The 15,745-nt window shown below is 42.7% G+C and overlaps 1 protein-coding gene across 4 annotated transcripts in view; it reads right to left on the bottom strand.

Moving 5' to 3' along the window:
* Positions 1-15,745, bottom strand: part of unc5a (unc-5 netrin receptor A) — a 144,737-nt gene that overhangs the window by 63,788 nt on the left and 65,204 nt on the right. For all 4 annotated transcript variants that reach the window (XM_022195958.2, XM_022195964.2, XM_022195973.2 and 1 more), the window contains exon 2: positions 10,100-10,315. In XM_022195958.2, coding sequence (XP_022051650.1) covers positions 10,100-10,315 — 216 coding nt within the window. The remainder of the gene's footprint in view (positions 1-10,099; positions 10,316-15,745) is intronic.

The raw sequence follows: 15,745 nt of genomic DNA, 5'->3' as shown, positions 1-15,745 counted from the left end.
GGTTGGTGTTGGATTATTATGTGCATATGCAGCAGAACATTGCTTCGCTGAGGCAAGCCAAATGTTCTGATTTGAATTTGAACGGTGATTGTAAAGACAAGAGCATCTGTAAGACTTGCAAAGGGAGTGACGAAAAATTATTTTATTAATGACAAATTCATTATTTAGACCGTAAAATGTCACAAAATAGCAGAAAACGCCCAACATGATGCTTTAAAATGTTATTTTTTGTGCGCCCCGAAAAGTATTCATCATAACATTCGGTTACTCTTTACTGTGAATTGTCCTGAACTGATCGAGTGCAAAAGTGAATCTCTGCCCTTTGAATGCTCTTTTAATGCACGTTGCTCTGAGATCTCACAAAGGGAAAAAGAAAAAAAACACACACAAACCTTTTCAGAAAACAAACTCTTGCTCTAAAACAACACAAATGAATTATTCATCTGAATCACATAAAATCCTCAAGATTGCTTCCTGATGGCTCCCAGACCAGGACTTCTGCTCCTGTTGTTGTCAGCACGCCTCATTGAACACCTGCTCCGATGGAAAGGTTTCCTCAAACATGTGCTGCTTCCATTTCCTCTCCTGTGTGTTTGTGGTCAACGCCTTGACCACACAATGCTGCATCCAGGAGTGTTACATGTGGCCAGGAAAATGCTGACGGACTCGTTGAAACATGAGGCGCGATGCATTTGCTTGCTAGTCTGTCAGCCACTTGACCCGAAGTACAGCAGTGTCTGTACAATGGATTTACCCGTTAAATTCTGAAAGTGTAGTATAGACTGTGCAGCTATGGAAGCCTTTGGCTATGAATGCAGCATCCCACCTGCATCTCACCTCTTATTTGTGACACTTGCAGAGAAGATTTTCTGTGCTTCTATTCTTTTTTACACAGCACTTCATGAAGAGATTGAAGCTATTCTTCTTCCCTCACTGAATAAAACAGTCCTTTCACCACAGCACCGCTATCCCACACCCAGGACACCCTGCAGCTTTTAGTTTATAAAGGAAGAGAACATCGAGTTGATGTTTGTTTGAGGACTGTGTAAAATACCTATACTGAAAGTCTCCTTGGGGCCAAACACACAAAGCATAAACTGTCAGCCACCGAGTTCCTCTGCCTATCAAAAATCTCCAAGGACTATTTAGCTGTCAGCTCCCTCACTGCACCTCCCAGCTCCACTATTTTTAAACGAATCTGAGCGGAGCAGGTGCTGATTGACACCACAAACTCCCACTCTGTCTCCCTCTGTCAGCACAACACTGGCGTCTTTCATTTCTAACGGATGTGGAGGTAAGCTGAAAGATAAAATTACATTTAAAAAAAAAGACACTATAACGAGAAAAAAAACCATCACAGTTCATTGCCGATTATCAAAATAGAAAGGCGGCGAGGAGGAAGTTTACGGGCTTCTCTATGCTTCATTCTGAATCCCACCGTTTTTTAAAATGGCAAATTCAGAGGCACATTGTGGAATCCGAGCACATTTGCAACTTTGGCCTCTATTTGCTCAGCACAAGGGAAGTACAAGTGGACTGGGTAATGCATGGGTAATGCATGTGCTGCAGCATACAGACTACATTTTATTCAGATGTCTTGGTTGGGGCACGGAAAGCTCAGGACTACAGTAAGACGGATCAGAGCCAATATTCCCATGGAGCGCTGAGGACCCAACCGCTTTTCCCGCAAAGGTACTGTGCTCCTTTGGAAATGCACTTTAAATGCATTTCACTTGAGCATTTACAAAGTTATCACTCCAGCTGCCAAACTGAAATACTCTTACAGCCGGTTGTGCATTAGCATTCAAAAAAATGATGAATTGCCATGATCACAGACTTTTAAACACAAAATCCCACTCACACACACACACACAAGCTGCAAACTCAGGCTTGAAGGACTGTATTGATAACATGTCTGTCTTTACCAGACGGGATAAATAAATAACTTGAACTGTTGTAAAAGAAAGAACCACTAAGACTGCTGAATGCATTCCAACTTCCAGCAAGGGCACAGCTTTTGTGCGACTGACAAATGCAAAATTACTTTAGAGAAAGCAAAAGCGCGGCGCTGACGTGGGATATGTTTTGGTGGGAGGACAAAGGCTGTGCGTGTGGGAGATTGGAACGGCAGCGTTGTTGTTTGACAAATGGTAATTATCTTTTTTTTCCCCCCTACTTTTGTTCCACTAATTGCGGTTAATTTTGAAATTCATTATTCCTGCATGTCAATACCAAACTTCAAAGGAGCAGACCCTACATCCTCCAAATTTTTCCAAATAAACACACAACTTGCACAAAGTTCGAGACACCGAGAAGCGTGACCCTCGTATGAGCCTATTGGCGAGATCAATCAGCACAGCTGGCTGGTTTTTAATTCTGCCTGCCTCACTTTACTCCCAGCGCTCCAAACACACTTGGAGTTGTCTCAAGGCCAAACAAACACAGGCTTCAATTAAATCACTTTGACTCCCTTCACACTCGGAGGTGTGTTGCTCTGCTTTCAGAGAGGTCTGCGTCCGCGCGCGCACACACCAACACGTGGATGCTGACCTGCCTGAGAAGTCTAATAGAACACGCTGGCAGATGTGTCACGGGAACAATTCACCTTGCCATCTGTTTTTCGGTGCTTCATTGCCAAATCCTTCCCCCTCCGTCCAGCAATCAAGGACAGGATGAAATACAAGTCCCATTATGGGGAAGCAGCTAATAATGCATTATCAATTAGTCCCCTTGGCTACTGATCGATGCTTAGCAGGTGGTACAAGGCCATTTCGTTCATTTAGGACTATATTGTCCTCTTCCCCCATGATTCTCTTATTTCCTTCTGTTCATTAGATCCTGGCTCGCAGACCTATCAGGTTTTGCTTAAATTGCAGCAAGGCTGTTCTTCAATATTCCATTAAAGATCATGTTTAATCACCATTGTGCGGCCCCGGCACCATTAGGAGGCCTCTGTCCTGGATTCACCTGAATTTCGACGGCAACAAAGTGACAGAAAGCTTGTTGCTGCTTTCAGATAAATGTCAGTCATATGAAGGGACCCCCTGTAAAGATGAAGGCATTTATCTGCATCTGTGTTGTTGACCTATACAGAACTGAGAAAGAGAGGGGAAAAAAAAGTGTACTACAGGGACATGGAGGGAGGGGAGAGTGGGTGGAAGTTGGTGTGAGAGAGGTGATTGGCTGCTATAATACCAGGGATAAGTATTGAGGTATTAAAATAAAGGTTACAGATCATTTCGGCTAAGCCTGGCTTATCTCCCCCTTAGATCAGAAATTAAATATGTCATCACAATACAATCCAGGATCTAGTCAATCAGAAAATACATATTTTATACAAATGAATTCTCGCCGGTTTGCAGACATTGGGGTTAGCCCTGCGGTGCCGAAACACATTATTAGTTCTATTCAGGAAGTGATAGATGGCTTTAAAAGATTTACCGACAACGTCATACGTGGTATTTAGACTTCAAAGGTTTGACAGAGGACAGGAGCTGATGCTGATAAACCTGCCGGGTTATGCCAAGAGGTTATATTCCCTTCCTATTGGGTTTTTTTTAAATTATTTATAGAGCTGTAGAAAAAGATATTTCAGTTTATTAATATTGTGTGTACGATTCCAGGGTAAACCATTTCATAAACTGCAAGGCAAATGTGTAGCGTTTGATTATTTTCTCTGCCATCTTCTGTTTTCTTTGCAGAAGTCTTGTCGACATCCGGTACAATCAACAAAGAAAATATAATCTCCCATCTTTATAAGGCAGTTGCCGAGGCTTATTGAAATAGGAATGTGAAATGCATGTATTTTCCACCTGAGAGGGTTTGCTGCTGGGGTGACAATGCGAAGTGTGGATCAAAATCGTTTCCATCAATGCTGGCAGATGAAATGCAAACACAATCAAATCAGTCTGGCCCATACAACAAGCCCATGCTCAAAATGCCAATCTCCCTTCTCCTCATCATGTGTCTGATGAGAAATCATAGTGTGGGAGAATCTCCTAATCTATGCAAACACACTGTCAGCATTGATTTGCTCGCAGGGGATGTGTCTTTATTAGGACTCGCCAGACGTCTCCTCTCTCTCGACCTGGAAGAGACACAGAGCTGGCCGGGGCTTCGGAAGCAGTCACAGCCATAACAATTGAGATAAGTTACTGCGGACAGGTAATGAGAACCGATAGACTCGAGGATGGATCGATATCGGACATTGAAACCAGGGGAGGAAGGACAAATTGTGACATCTCTTTCCTCTCCCATGTTCAAAAGGGTTTCTCAACCTGTGCCATGCTGGTGTATGTGAGCCCAGAGCGTTAAGACAGAGAAAAAGAGTGTAAGTCAGTCTAGCTGTAGCTGAAAAGTCCACTCAGTCAGCTGGAGCGGCTCTTTTGTCTCTCCTGCACTCACTCAGTTTCAATAAACAGGCCTGTCTGATAAGGGCAGAGGTCACGTCTGCTGTAGATGGTTGCCCACATGTCATGTTTCCATCCGTAGGAGCTTTGAATACCGAGTGTTCGGACTGAAACACGTCTGCACTTCAGACCAGCCGCGGTTATTAATTTAAACCCTTCCAGTTACTCTGACGTTTGCCCGAGTCTGCTGGGACTGAACATGGACAGAGTTTGCCGAATATTGCCTCTGCTGTGCTGGGCCAGACCGGTTCATCTCCCAAACAGCCGAGGATCTGATTTTCCTTCAGCTCCGGTGTGCTGCGTGAAGGTGAAGGGATTATCAGCTATGGCTTCGACTCGCTTTGATCAGTTTGTTTTCAGCTTTGATTTTCTTTAGTAACAAAAGCAGGCACTGCTTCAGTTATATTTTAAACACACATGAAGCAGAGTTTTGTAACCAAAAAGCAGACATTCCTGCTTGCTAATAATTCTATGTAGCTGGGTAACTATGCTTTTTACACTGCGGTATTGATATACGTATAGAAATGTATCCTACTACCGGCTAATCCAGTGAGTGAAATATCTGAAAAATAAAGGCATTTGCACTGCAGGAAACTAACACAAATTGTAGTAATAAAGTCATCTTGCTTGGTGATTTGCAACAAAACCCACACAATTCTTATTCACCCTGACATGTTAAACAGAGAGCCGCCTCGGTATGAGAGACATGGAAGACAAATTTATATCGTGGCATACATCATAATCATATTGTTCAGTCCTATTTGCAGAAATGAGGATTGTTCTTCGGCTCAGCTGCAACGCTAATTGTTTTTTCACCTTGGTCTAATTTCAATTTATCTCACTTCTATGTACGCTGCTCCATCTGCCTGCCACCTTTTGTAGTCACTCCAGAAGCCTCTTCTGTCTGCTAATGTATTGGGATGCATTTAAATCTTTTTCTTATTGATAAGTTATGGTTTTTGAGAAGACTTCTGCATTTGTATGGTTTTAGACAGCTTGTTAGTTATTCAAGGCGCCAGATTAGATTGTTTGTGGTATTAAATCTTTTACACAATTGTATAAAAACAAATGGTTTTCATGATTTTTATTACTGCAATCCTCTGTGCTTTGTTTGTTTGTCTGTAACTTGTTATCTCTCCCTATCTTGGCCAGGGGACTCGCAGGAGATTTTTTTAATTTCAGTGAGGCTTTCCGATTAAAAAAAAGAAAAAAAAAATTCTAAAACTATTTTTTCCCCTTGACTTGTTTAATTGCTGATTAAAATCTGCATCTCAATAATTTGTGAAACCTTTACCAAACTAAAAAATATCAATAAAAGCAGGAATGTTTTTCTTAGATAATGTTTAAAAAATTGCTTCTTTGTGCAGATGTTCTATTTATTGTACAGCCATAATGCAGTGTGATGCAAACATATGCTTCTTTACATGTAATCACGGCGCAAAACTGCATATGTGCTTAACTGTTGATGGTCTAGTCGTTCATCAAAGACTGGACGAAAAAAATCATGATGAACAGAGGACGATAACGACAACTGATCACTTCATCTTCAGCAGCGACTCTTGATTCTGACGTGCCTACATGCGGTTTCAGTTAATTCATTGTTGCAATTAAAAGCGCCTTTTGTCCATTTACATAACAAAGAACAAGGGATCCTTGATGACAATCTCTGTCAGTTTCAACATGCCAACCAATTAATCTGAGGCTGATATACACATGATACATACTATTTATGCTTCTTTTTACTGGAGGAAACAAAGCACTGAATTGCACTGGTTGGAAAGGATGGGCAGAGGCAACCACTGGGAGTCAGCTAGAAAGTTAGTCAGAAAGAAAAAGAAAAAAGTGTTTTCCAGGTGATATTTCTCTGTTCCACTAGGTATAAATTGTCAATCAGTTTCTTTTTCAACTTGGATATGTCTCCAAACTCTTCATTTCTCCCTCCTCAAGGCATGATGTTGATATCGGGCAGCTTCTGGTGTGACAGAAGTCTCGGTTGCTTGGCAACAGGTACGAGTTTAGAGTCCAGTGTGACTGTGACGACCAGGGTGAGAGGACAGCCTGACAAGCCTGCACTGCACGCACACACACACAGCTTTACACAAGTCGGATGTGTGCAGCTCACATGTTTCTTGCAGGAATAGGGGGATTAGACAGAGCCATCAGTAAACTCCTTGGGGCAGTGGTGACATTAAACAGCACAAGTGTTTGAGAGATCGATGTGGGTACCTTGGAGCAACCATACCTCAGGACAACCACATGTCCTTCATAACCGCACAGCCCTACATATGAAACATTCATCATCAAAGGGCGACGGGTGATGTGGAGAGCTGCGAGGGAGCCTCAGAACTTCACAGGGTTTCTAAAGATGGAGCCCCTCGCTGCTGCAGGGAGCCGCGGCGCCCAGCACGACAGACTTGTTTCACAGACAAATAAATGCTGACTATAACGACTCATAACCACATGGCAAATGGTCCGTCATCATTAAACACTGGCAGAGCAACGTGGCATTTGTAATGTGATGTTCTCATAAATTCTGCGGTTTATGGGGCACATCATGTTCTTTAGTTATTGACAAAACACAGATTCACCACAGCAAAGTTAAGGAGCAGCCTCCACAATCTCACCCAGCTGCCGGCAGCGATTGTGCATCATAAGATCAGCGTATTTACATGAACGTATTTTACTTTTTGGGCCAAGCCACCGTCTCTCAGATTTAGCTATTCAGATGTACTGCTCTGTTTGTATTCGTTCTGAAGGGTTAGTGAAAAGCCAGTCATAACAGAGAGGGGAAAATAGGGATAACTGCACATTTTCAGACAGTCTCTCCAGAGAGAGTTGCATTAAGTTATACACATGAAAAGTGTCAAAAATAACTGAGAAAAGGGAGAGCTAGAATGACAAGTACAATGCCTGTCTCCTCTCTGCACAGCTGGTCAATCACGGCGTGAAGTGAGAGTGAATGTTAGATCAGTTTCAGAAAGTAGAACATATCCTGGGCTGCACAGATGTTGGAAAGATGGATTCCAATCATATCCGACAGGCTGTACGGACAAACCATAAATCTTGTTTACATGCACACTTATTTATTAGTGACAGAAGATGGTGCGTAGTGAATGATGACCAGAGAAAGTGAAGCTCTCCCTCACAATTTCAATGAGTCTGAATTTTAAATATGGCCAAAACCTCAGCTGACTTATTTAAACTTCTAGAGGCCACTTTAAAGTTTCTAGAGTCCTTGTGTTAATTTCAGTTTCACTTTGCACTTTAGATGGAATTGTTTTAATTAATTATCTCCCCTTCCCCACCAGCTACACTGCTGTCACACTTTCCTTGTCTTGTAAGAAGCTGTTCTGAAACCCGGTTACCCATATACACGGCAGAGAAATCTGTACTCCTGAAAATCTCAATGGGAAAGCCGTGTTTCTCTAATCCTCGACGACTCTAGAAACTAGGTTTCTTCTTGTCATTACATTTGGGAAAGCAGCTTTTTGGACAAATCCAACTTTAACCTGCCTCCTTAAGGCTGCTATGTGTGGCGTTCAGAACCACTGGATGTTGCTTGAGGACCAGTATTTTAAATCAAACCAAAACAGGCTTGTCGCTTTCGTCGTGTTTCATTTACAACCACACATGTACAACAGAGCTCACAGTGATATAGTAAAATACATTGCATGGGTATATCGAGTTACAATCGACTTGAGTAATGGTCACTTGGCTCTCCTAAATCTGTTCCAGTCGGTGTGTGTCTGTTTCACTGGAAGGTTGAGAAACACAGCAGGTTAAACAGATACGCTCTGACCATCACTGTAAAAAGCAGATAAGATAAAGAGAAACAACAGGCGCTTATACTAAGTTGATATTCATGCATCATAATTAAGTAAATAACATAAATAAAATAATTTTTTGAGTGTTAGAAGCAACAAAACAATGTTCCCGACTGAAGTGCTTTACAATGCAATGAGGTGAGTCTCAGTTTGTTTATTTATGCAGGGAGGACCGATAGTTTCAAAGTGAAGGACACACATGCACCAACATGCATGCACAGCTGGACAAGGTGCTAGAACACACAACACAGAAACACAACATTCACAGAAGAAGTGTGACTCACTGCTAAAAATGCCATCGCTCCCTTATATCTTTTAACAGCAGACAGTTGTTTGCTTCAATATCAGTGCTACATTTATAGTATATTGCACCTTAATTATTATTTGTATCACTCCCATCAACAACTGTTGGAAAGTGCGAGAAGAAGAACTGCTAATGAAACACAAGAAGAAGCATCATATTTTATCACTGTTGACTTCCTGACAATTTCTTCCTAATGAAGCAAATCCACTAATGTCCCCCTGTGTGCTCACTTTTCATTCTGAACAGTGAACTACAATTAACTTTTCATACTCTTTTATTGCCGTTATTTACAAGAGCCTGACTCCAGAATGACTTCGGCATCCAAAAAACTGTGCCTCACGCCCAAGGTAAAACAAATCAAACAGCAGAGGACTGTGTGTGAGTGACAGCAAGGTTGTGGGGCACGGAGTAAAGAGCTATAAACAAGAAGTGAGGTTTATTCAGTCCCACACACAAGCTAGACTCTATGGAAATGCAGCCACATTTCAGTCTCTTCTAACTTCTGCAGTACGACGAAACAAGCATCGTACTGCAGAGAGCTGAAGTTTAAATCAGTTTCAGAGTCACTCAAGTAGAAGAGAAATTTTTTAAATTCTGGAGTTTTGTTATATTAGATAAAAAGAGCCGAGCAGGAGAGGACATGTCAGCACGTTCCCTAATCAAAGCCTCAGTATGGGAGAACATCGTAGAACAGATCAGAAATCCTCACCTACCAGCGCGTCAGGTTGAAGTGATACTTAGACACTTAGACTCAGACGCCGTGACATTTTTTAGACAGTTTGTGCCAACACTTGCTGAGCTGCAGCATGTTAATTACAAACCCCCAAGACCAGATGGATAAAATGTTAACACTGTGAGCTCTTTATCTTAAAACAAAGAGGCACTGTGTGCATATGAATTGATACATTTCTGATTAAATTTCCCCTCAGATTTTCTTTCTTTCCCTCTCTGTGTGCAGAGACTGATTGGCACGTCTGTTTATTTTTTTACATAGGTCTCAGTTGTTGCTCATTATTCTATATTTAAACACGTGTGCGTTATATATATCTACAAATTTGATTGTGTTTTTTCCAACTGTGCCTGTATGAGCGTTCCCACTCCCCTACTCACTAAGGGAAAAAAACAAACTGTCATTTCCACATTTCTCATTCCCAATCAGTTGTCAGGCTGTGAATGGGTGGTTCAAATTTGCAGATTGCTGCTGAATCACACCACATCAGTGTCATACATGTTTATGACACTGATGGCGGAGGCGGGGGATTGCAGCACAACAGAGAGAAAAACAAACAGGTCTCCAAGGTGATCGAGAAGATTTCTGAGACTGAAACCAATGTGCTTATTATGAGACTGGCAGGCTAAATAGTCTGGAGGATGAGCCAAGAGCCTGATGGAGCACAGTAATCACTGGCAAATTGCAAACCTTAGTCTCAGCACACAAACACTTTACATAATGTCACACGAGTTGTGCATCTGGAGAAAACGACGTCCAGAAAAGAGGTGAAAATGCTGGGAAAAAAAGACGGCCAATTTGAGTCAAAATTAAATGAAAACTAATTGCATACCTGTAGCTGGATCAACGGTCCGCTCGATCAGGTGATCGTCTTGGTGAACCCACTCGCCGTTGCACTTGAAGTAGATCTGCGTGGCCGGTGTGGAGCGGCAGGTCAGAGTCACCGGCTTGTTCTTCACGATGTACTCGTCCTCGGGCTCCACGAGGAAGTGAGGTAACAGGTCCGAGAAGGCGGCAGGAAGGGTCGCTGTGGCGGTGTGCTCGGAACCTTGGAGGATAAAGAAAGCAGAGATTTTAGAGGGATGCCAAGTACAAGTGGAAAAGGCTTTCAAAGCTTCTCGAGTTGTCACAGAGGTAGGAGCAGAAAACCTTTTCGTGCTCGTCGCTGCTTGACTAGTGAGAAAACACAGCTGATATCTAATGCAGAGATTCGGCATCCTTGGTGGATTGGAGCTCGCACTTGTGCATGCGAATGAGGCAGAAGAAGACACAGACGCAGACAGATGGACAGACAGAGTGAAAAAAGGGAGACAGAGCTGCATGGAGTAGAGCTGGCAGTGACAGAGCTCGGCCTTGTGTGCTCTTGGCTGGGTCAGAGGGATAGTGGAGTCCATGTCTTCCCTCCAGCTCTTAATCACAGCCCCTTTAACATCACCGCTGATGGACCAGCAGCCATAAATCCCGTCTCAGCGACTAGGCCACTTCACACTGTGTTATACGGCTCTTCAACCAAGACTCTAACTCTCCCACATTAAGCACGACGGGGCAAGAGGCAGCGAGGTTAAAGATGACTGACAGCTAGACAGCCTGTTAACTCAAAATCACTTGCTATACACAGAAGTATTTTTTATTTATTTTTTTATTCCTTCAGAATCTTGTATGACATACTGGACATGTGGAAGGAGATACATCTCCACTGTGCAGAGATACGATTTACAGCAGACTTCGGCCCTCACTGAAAAACGCTCAATACAAACGCTGAATGACACAAAAGAGCCTACAGCGCACACGCCCGTCCTCCATGAACACAGTTTCTCTCTCTCTAAACATATTAGCCTTGTGCAAGAGATAGCAAGAGGACACAGAACGGAGTAGAAAGAGGGAAATAACCTCTTTACACCGCCGACACTCAGGGGAGACCAGTAAATCCCAAAATAAAACCCCTTTAAAAGGAGTGTAATATTAATTTACTGCCCTGAATCCAATATGGCTGACAGACCAGGCATTAACAACCTTCTCCATCACTCCCTGTGCAGCAGGAGAGGATGGGAGTCCACATCTCTCATAATGAAACGGCAACACTCGTGCTGACCTTTCTCCGCCGTCGTTCTCTCCTCCCTCACCCAATCCTTTGTCCATCCCTACAGCTTGCTGACGCTCAGGTCAGAGATAATATTACCTTGCGTCATAAATACCAATCTTCAGATAAGACATTATCTGTCAGTTCCTCCCCCACCACACATTATATTAATGCCTCTCTTTCTTTTCGCTTTTTCTTTACCCCCGTGTGTGCTGAGTTGCTAATTCATCAGGATGAGATACAGTGAAGCACGCCACGGCTGCTGTTGCTGAACCCCATTAATGTTTCGTGTACATGTTTAACTCTTAATGAAAACTAAATGTTCTGTGTCCAATGAACGGCATACATCACTCGCTGACACTCTGCCATTTTCCCCCATTTTCCGAATACATTTTCTTATTGCAACGCATTTGTAGAGAAACAAATATGGCAGCACTCTATTCAGGACAACACGACCGCCTGACATTATTTACTATGTATGCGAGTGTGTGTTTCTCATCTCGTGGTGTCAAGGAAAAGGCCACAGTTCATCATGAATGGTGAATCTAATTGCTCTAAAGGAGAGCCAAAACTTTGCTAATAAACAGCGTGGGACCAGGAGGTCAGGTTGTTTGAAAATGTGTTGGTCCTAATGACGGCGGCTTCTTCTAATGGGCCAGCTTCCAGCTTTGTGACCATGGCCATTAGCCGGCTGGGCTGACCCCCCTGTACTCCCTGCAGACTGAAGGCGACAGCTCGCTAAAACAGTGGGCGAGACTCACCTCGCACCTGCCAGGTTAATCATCTCACAGAGGACAGATGATGTTGAAACAGAGAGCGAAACCGAAGCCACCTGAGAAGCCCGACAAGTTGTGAGAATGGCTTGATGAACTCCCGATGCTGCTAACTCGCCGCTGGCTTCTCATTTGCAGGGGTCACATTCAGCGTGAACTCTCAACTTTTGATGATGTTTCCAATTTGTGTTTGTGTGTGTTTGCGTCTGCCACGAGGGGTGGGGGTTAGTCTTCCATTTTAGCACATGTACTCTGGGTTAATGAGGTTAAACACGTAATTTCTTTAGAGAAGTAAATTGTCATTTTATGGGAGGGCATTCTAGTCACGCGCTGCTTTATGTCAAACCCATAATGGAGGGCTGATGCGTTGTAAATTGGCTTAGATTATTGTCACGACACAACATACTTCAAAGTCAACGTGCGCACACACACACACACACCCATGCGCACACGCACTGGGGGTATCAGCCACTTAACAGACTGCTTGCGGGTCAATGCGCAAATCAAATAGACATGCAGCAGCACTATGGGCACTGCATTAGATTCCACAGAGTGTGATCGGCTAAAGCCGCCATTAATTGTCAAATGCATCCGAGCCCATTGCCAGATCATTTTGCACACTCAAACAACAAACACTGGATGCTAAATGCCTCCCTGGTTGGTCGTACAGCCAATGACAATGATTTAATTGGCACAATACGGCCGATGTGATGCAGAGGCCTTGTGGCTGCACGGAGTCCTGCACAGATTCACTGAAAGAATGCAGGAGAACAATTTTTATTCCTGCACTTTTTCCAAAGATACACAACAGGGTTGGACCTGATATTTGTCTGCAGCTGCTATTCTCTCGAGAGACAATTCAGCTGAACAAAACGCACACACATAAACAGGCAACACAACAAGGGTGCACCAGCTGTCAGTGTGCTGAGCCATGATGTCCAGGGCAGATATCCTGCTGCACACAGACCCCATGTCTCATCTGCCCAGCTGACCACATCAACTCCCAAGTGAAAGCGGAGATGATGAAGTGGTTACGATGCAGTCAAAAACACCAGAAAATACTTTTTTAAAATATGAGAAAAGGTCAGATTCCTGGCCACTGACTATATATGCACACATCACTGCGTTTCAAAAAGCACACAGGATTAGATTTTCACAAGTGTTGCAGCTTTGAAACAGTCTTTTGTTACCATCCATCTTCAATATTCCATAATGATTTTTACTTTAATGTCGTATACCGGATCACTTTCCAGGAGCAGATATCTTTCTTTTTGTACACACAAATCTCAAGTCTCATTTTGAAACAAAATTCCACGTCCTCACTCATCCTCTGCCGGTGTCAGCGTGCTGCTCGCTGTCGACTTGTCTTATCACTGTTTGTAAAACGAGCATTTATTTTTTAATTTCACTCCTATCGCCTTGAAAAACACAACTGCAATGTGCATCACTGTGCGAGGATGTCAGTGGGGGAGAAAAAAAACATGGCTGGAGAGAAAATAACCCTCTTTTGCGTTTCTCCCTCACGGCACCAACACATTATGTGCCCTTTGGAGCCAATTACATTTTTTTTTCTTTTACAACATCATGTCCCTGAAGGAAAACATCATTGAGCAATCACTGGGCATAATTTACATCACAGTGATGAACAGCAGCTATAACAAGTGTTTTATGACACCATCAGTGCCTTACGATGCCTTCTGAAATTAATTCAATTAAAATTACTATCCCGAATATTAAACAATTTCATGTTTGGCTACCATTAACACAAAGCCAAGATCAAATTTGTCTCAACCACTTTGCTGGTTGATGTTTTTCCTACAGTGCTCGGGTTCCTTCAAGTGGTTTTCTGGATGCTTTTCAACCAGTCTTTATTTAGCAATCACTCTAAATATAATGTATACGGGCTCAGGAAACAGGAGCACGGTTAGAAATGCTCTCAATAAGCCTGGGACAACATTTACAGAGAAAAAACACACAAAGAGAATTACAAATGGGATATGATAGAGGGGGAAAAAAACGCTCCATCTAGCATCATATATAATCTGCAGCACGGCTGACTGATGTATGTTTGTTCCCGGATGACTAATATTTACTCATCCATATATATGGGATTCACAACAAATTTTTCAATGAGACATCCACGCTTCAACAAGTACTCTTCCAAGCACACACACTCATCTTTTTTGTCAAACTCACATGCTCATGAATACGGAGCTGAAGCAAACATATGCAGCCAAAAAAACAAAAAAAAAAAAAAAAAAACATGCACACGTATGCAGAATAAAGGATGCAAAAAAGGGGAAAAAAGCTGCTAACAAACTGCTTTGCCTTTCTTTCAATCAATGAGAGACGCAGAAGAAAAACAGAGGCAGAAATGCTAAGAATAAGAAATGGTAATACAGAGCAATATCCCCGGTCGTTAAGGTCGCCCTGGAAAACAATCATCTGCCATTAGCAAATATAAGAACCTGTATAGAAAATGCTCTGATGCATTAAATAAACATGTGGGAGAGCCATAGCAACCTAAAGTTCATCACATCACGTTCCGGTCGTTGGTAGGAGGATGGAAAAAAATGTGAAAGTGAAGGACAGAAGGAGAAGATGGGCCTGTGAGGATGGGGGGGGTGAATATGTAAATTATTTTCACACATGCCACAGTGACGTTATTCCAATCTTCTTCCATTTAATTGAATATGAAATTGGCCGCTAAGCATATACACTGATGCAGGGCTGTACATCTGTTTGCATATATTTGTTCAGGATACTAATAGCGTGCTGCCTACAGTGTTCCTGATGAGAATTATTTCCATGAGAGATGCACTCCTGTAGCTCGGGTCGCATCGTCAACTTTGAGAACTGCCATCAAAAGCTGTCTACATAAATCATCTTCACTGAAACAGGCAGCTCTTTGAGTGATTAAATGCAGGTTTTAGAGCGATGTCATTAAACAGTTTGTCGCGGAAAGAGAGGAAGTTGAAGCTGTTGTGTTGTGCAAATACGGTGCACAGCAACACTATTAATGAGCCTTACACCTTTGAACAGGAGCTTACACATCTGCTTATTCCGGTTTGTTGATTCCTATTTATTCGTTTTTCTTGTCATCTATTTGAAGTCACGCCTCAGCAGGGGGATCTAGGCGGGGAAGCAACTTTGTGTCGTCTAACATTGGCACCAGCGCTGACACTCCCGAACACCTTCGCTTCAACTCACCTTTCAAGGCGACGCAATTTATTTATTTATTTTTTTGCCTTGAAACCTACGAGACCATTTTAAGTTTCCTGTCAGTGTAAAAGAGCTGACATTTTGAGAGCTGAGTGTAAATGAAACCGCAAGTATATTTGTCTGGGTAAATGTGCATGTTTGTGCAAATGTGTGTGAATAAATGGCTGAAAGTGATGCTTAACAAGATCAACAGCTGGGAGCCTGAATTTGTGTACACAACAGCAAGAGTGAGAGGCAAATTTGTGTTTTTGGTTTTCAATAGCTGTACAGTGGAAGCACCATTAGCTGTGTGGGCTAAGAGTCTCCAAATTGGCAGAGATATCTGTATTCATCACTCAAGTGCCACAGCTGATGCTTTGTCGCCCGTTCACTTCCAGATGTTTCCGTGGACGATCCAGGTTTT

The sequence above is a fragment of the Acanthochromis polyacanthus genome, chromosome 10 (genome assembly GCF_021347895.1).
Source record: "Acanthochromis polyacanthus isolate Apoly-LR-REF ecotype Palm Island chromosome 10, KAUST_Apoly_ChrSc, whole genome shotgun sequence".
NCBI lineage: Eukaryota > Metazoa > Chordata > Actinopteri > Pomacentridae > Acanthochromis > Acanthochromis polyacanthus.
The sequence above is the reverse complement of the archived record's forward strand: the minus strand, read 5'-3'. Positions and strand labels throughout refer to the sequence as shown.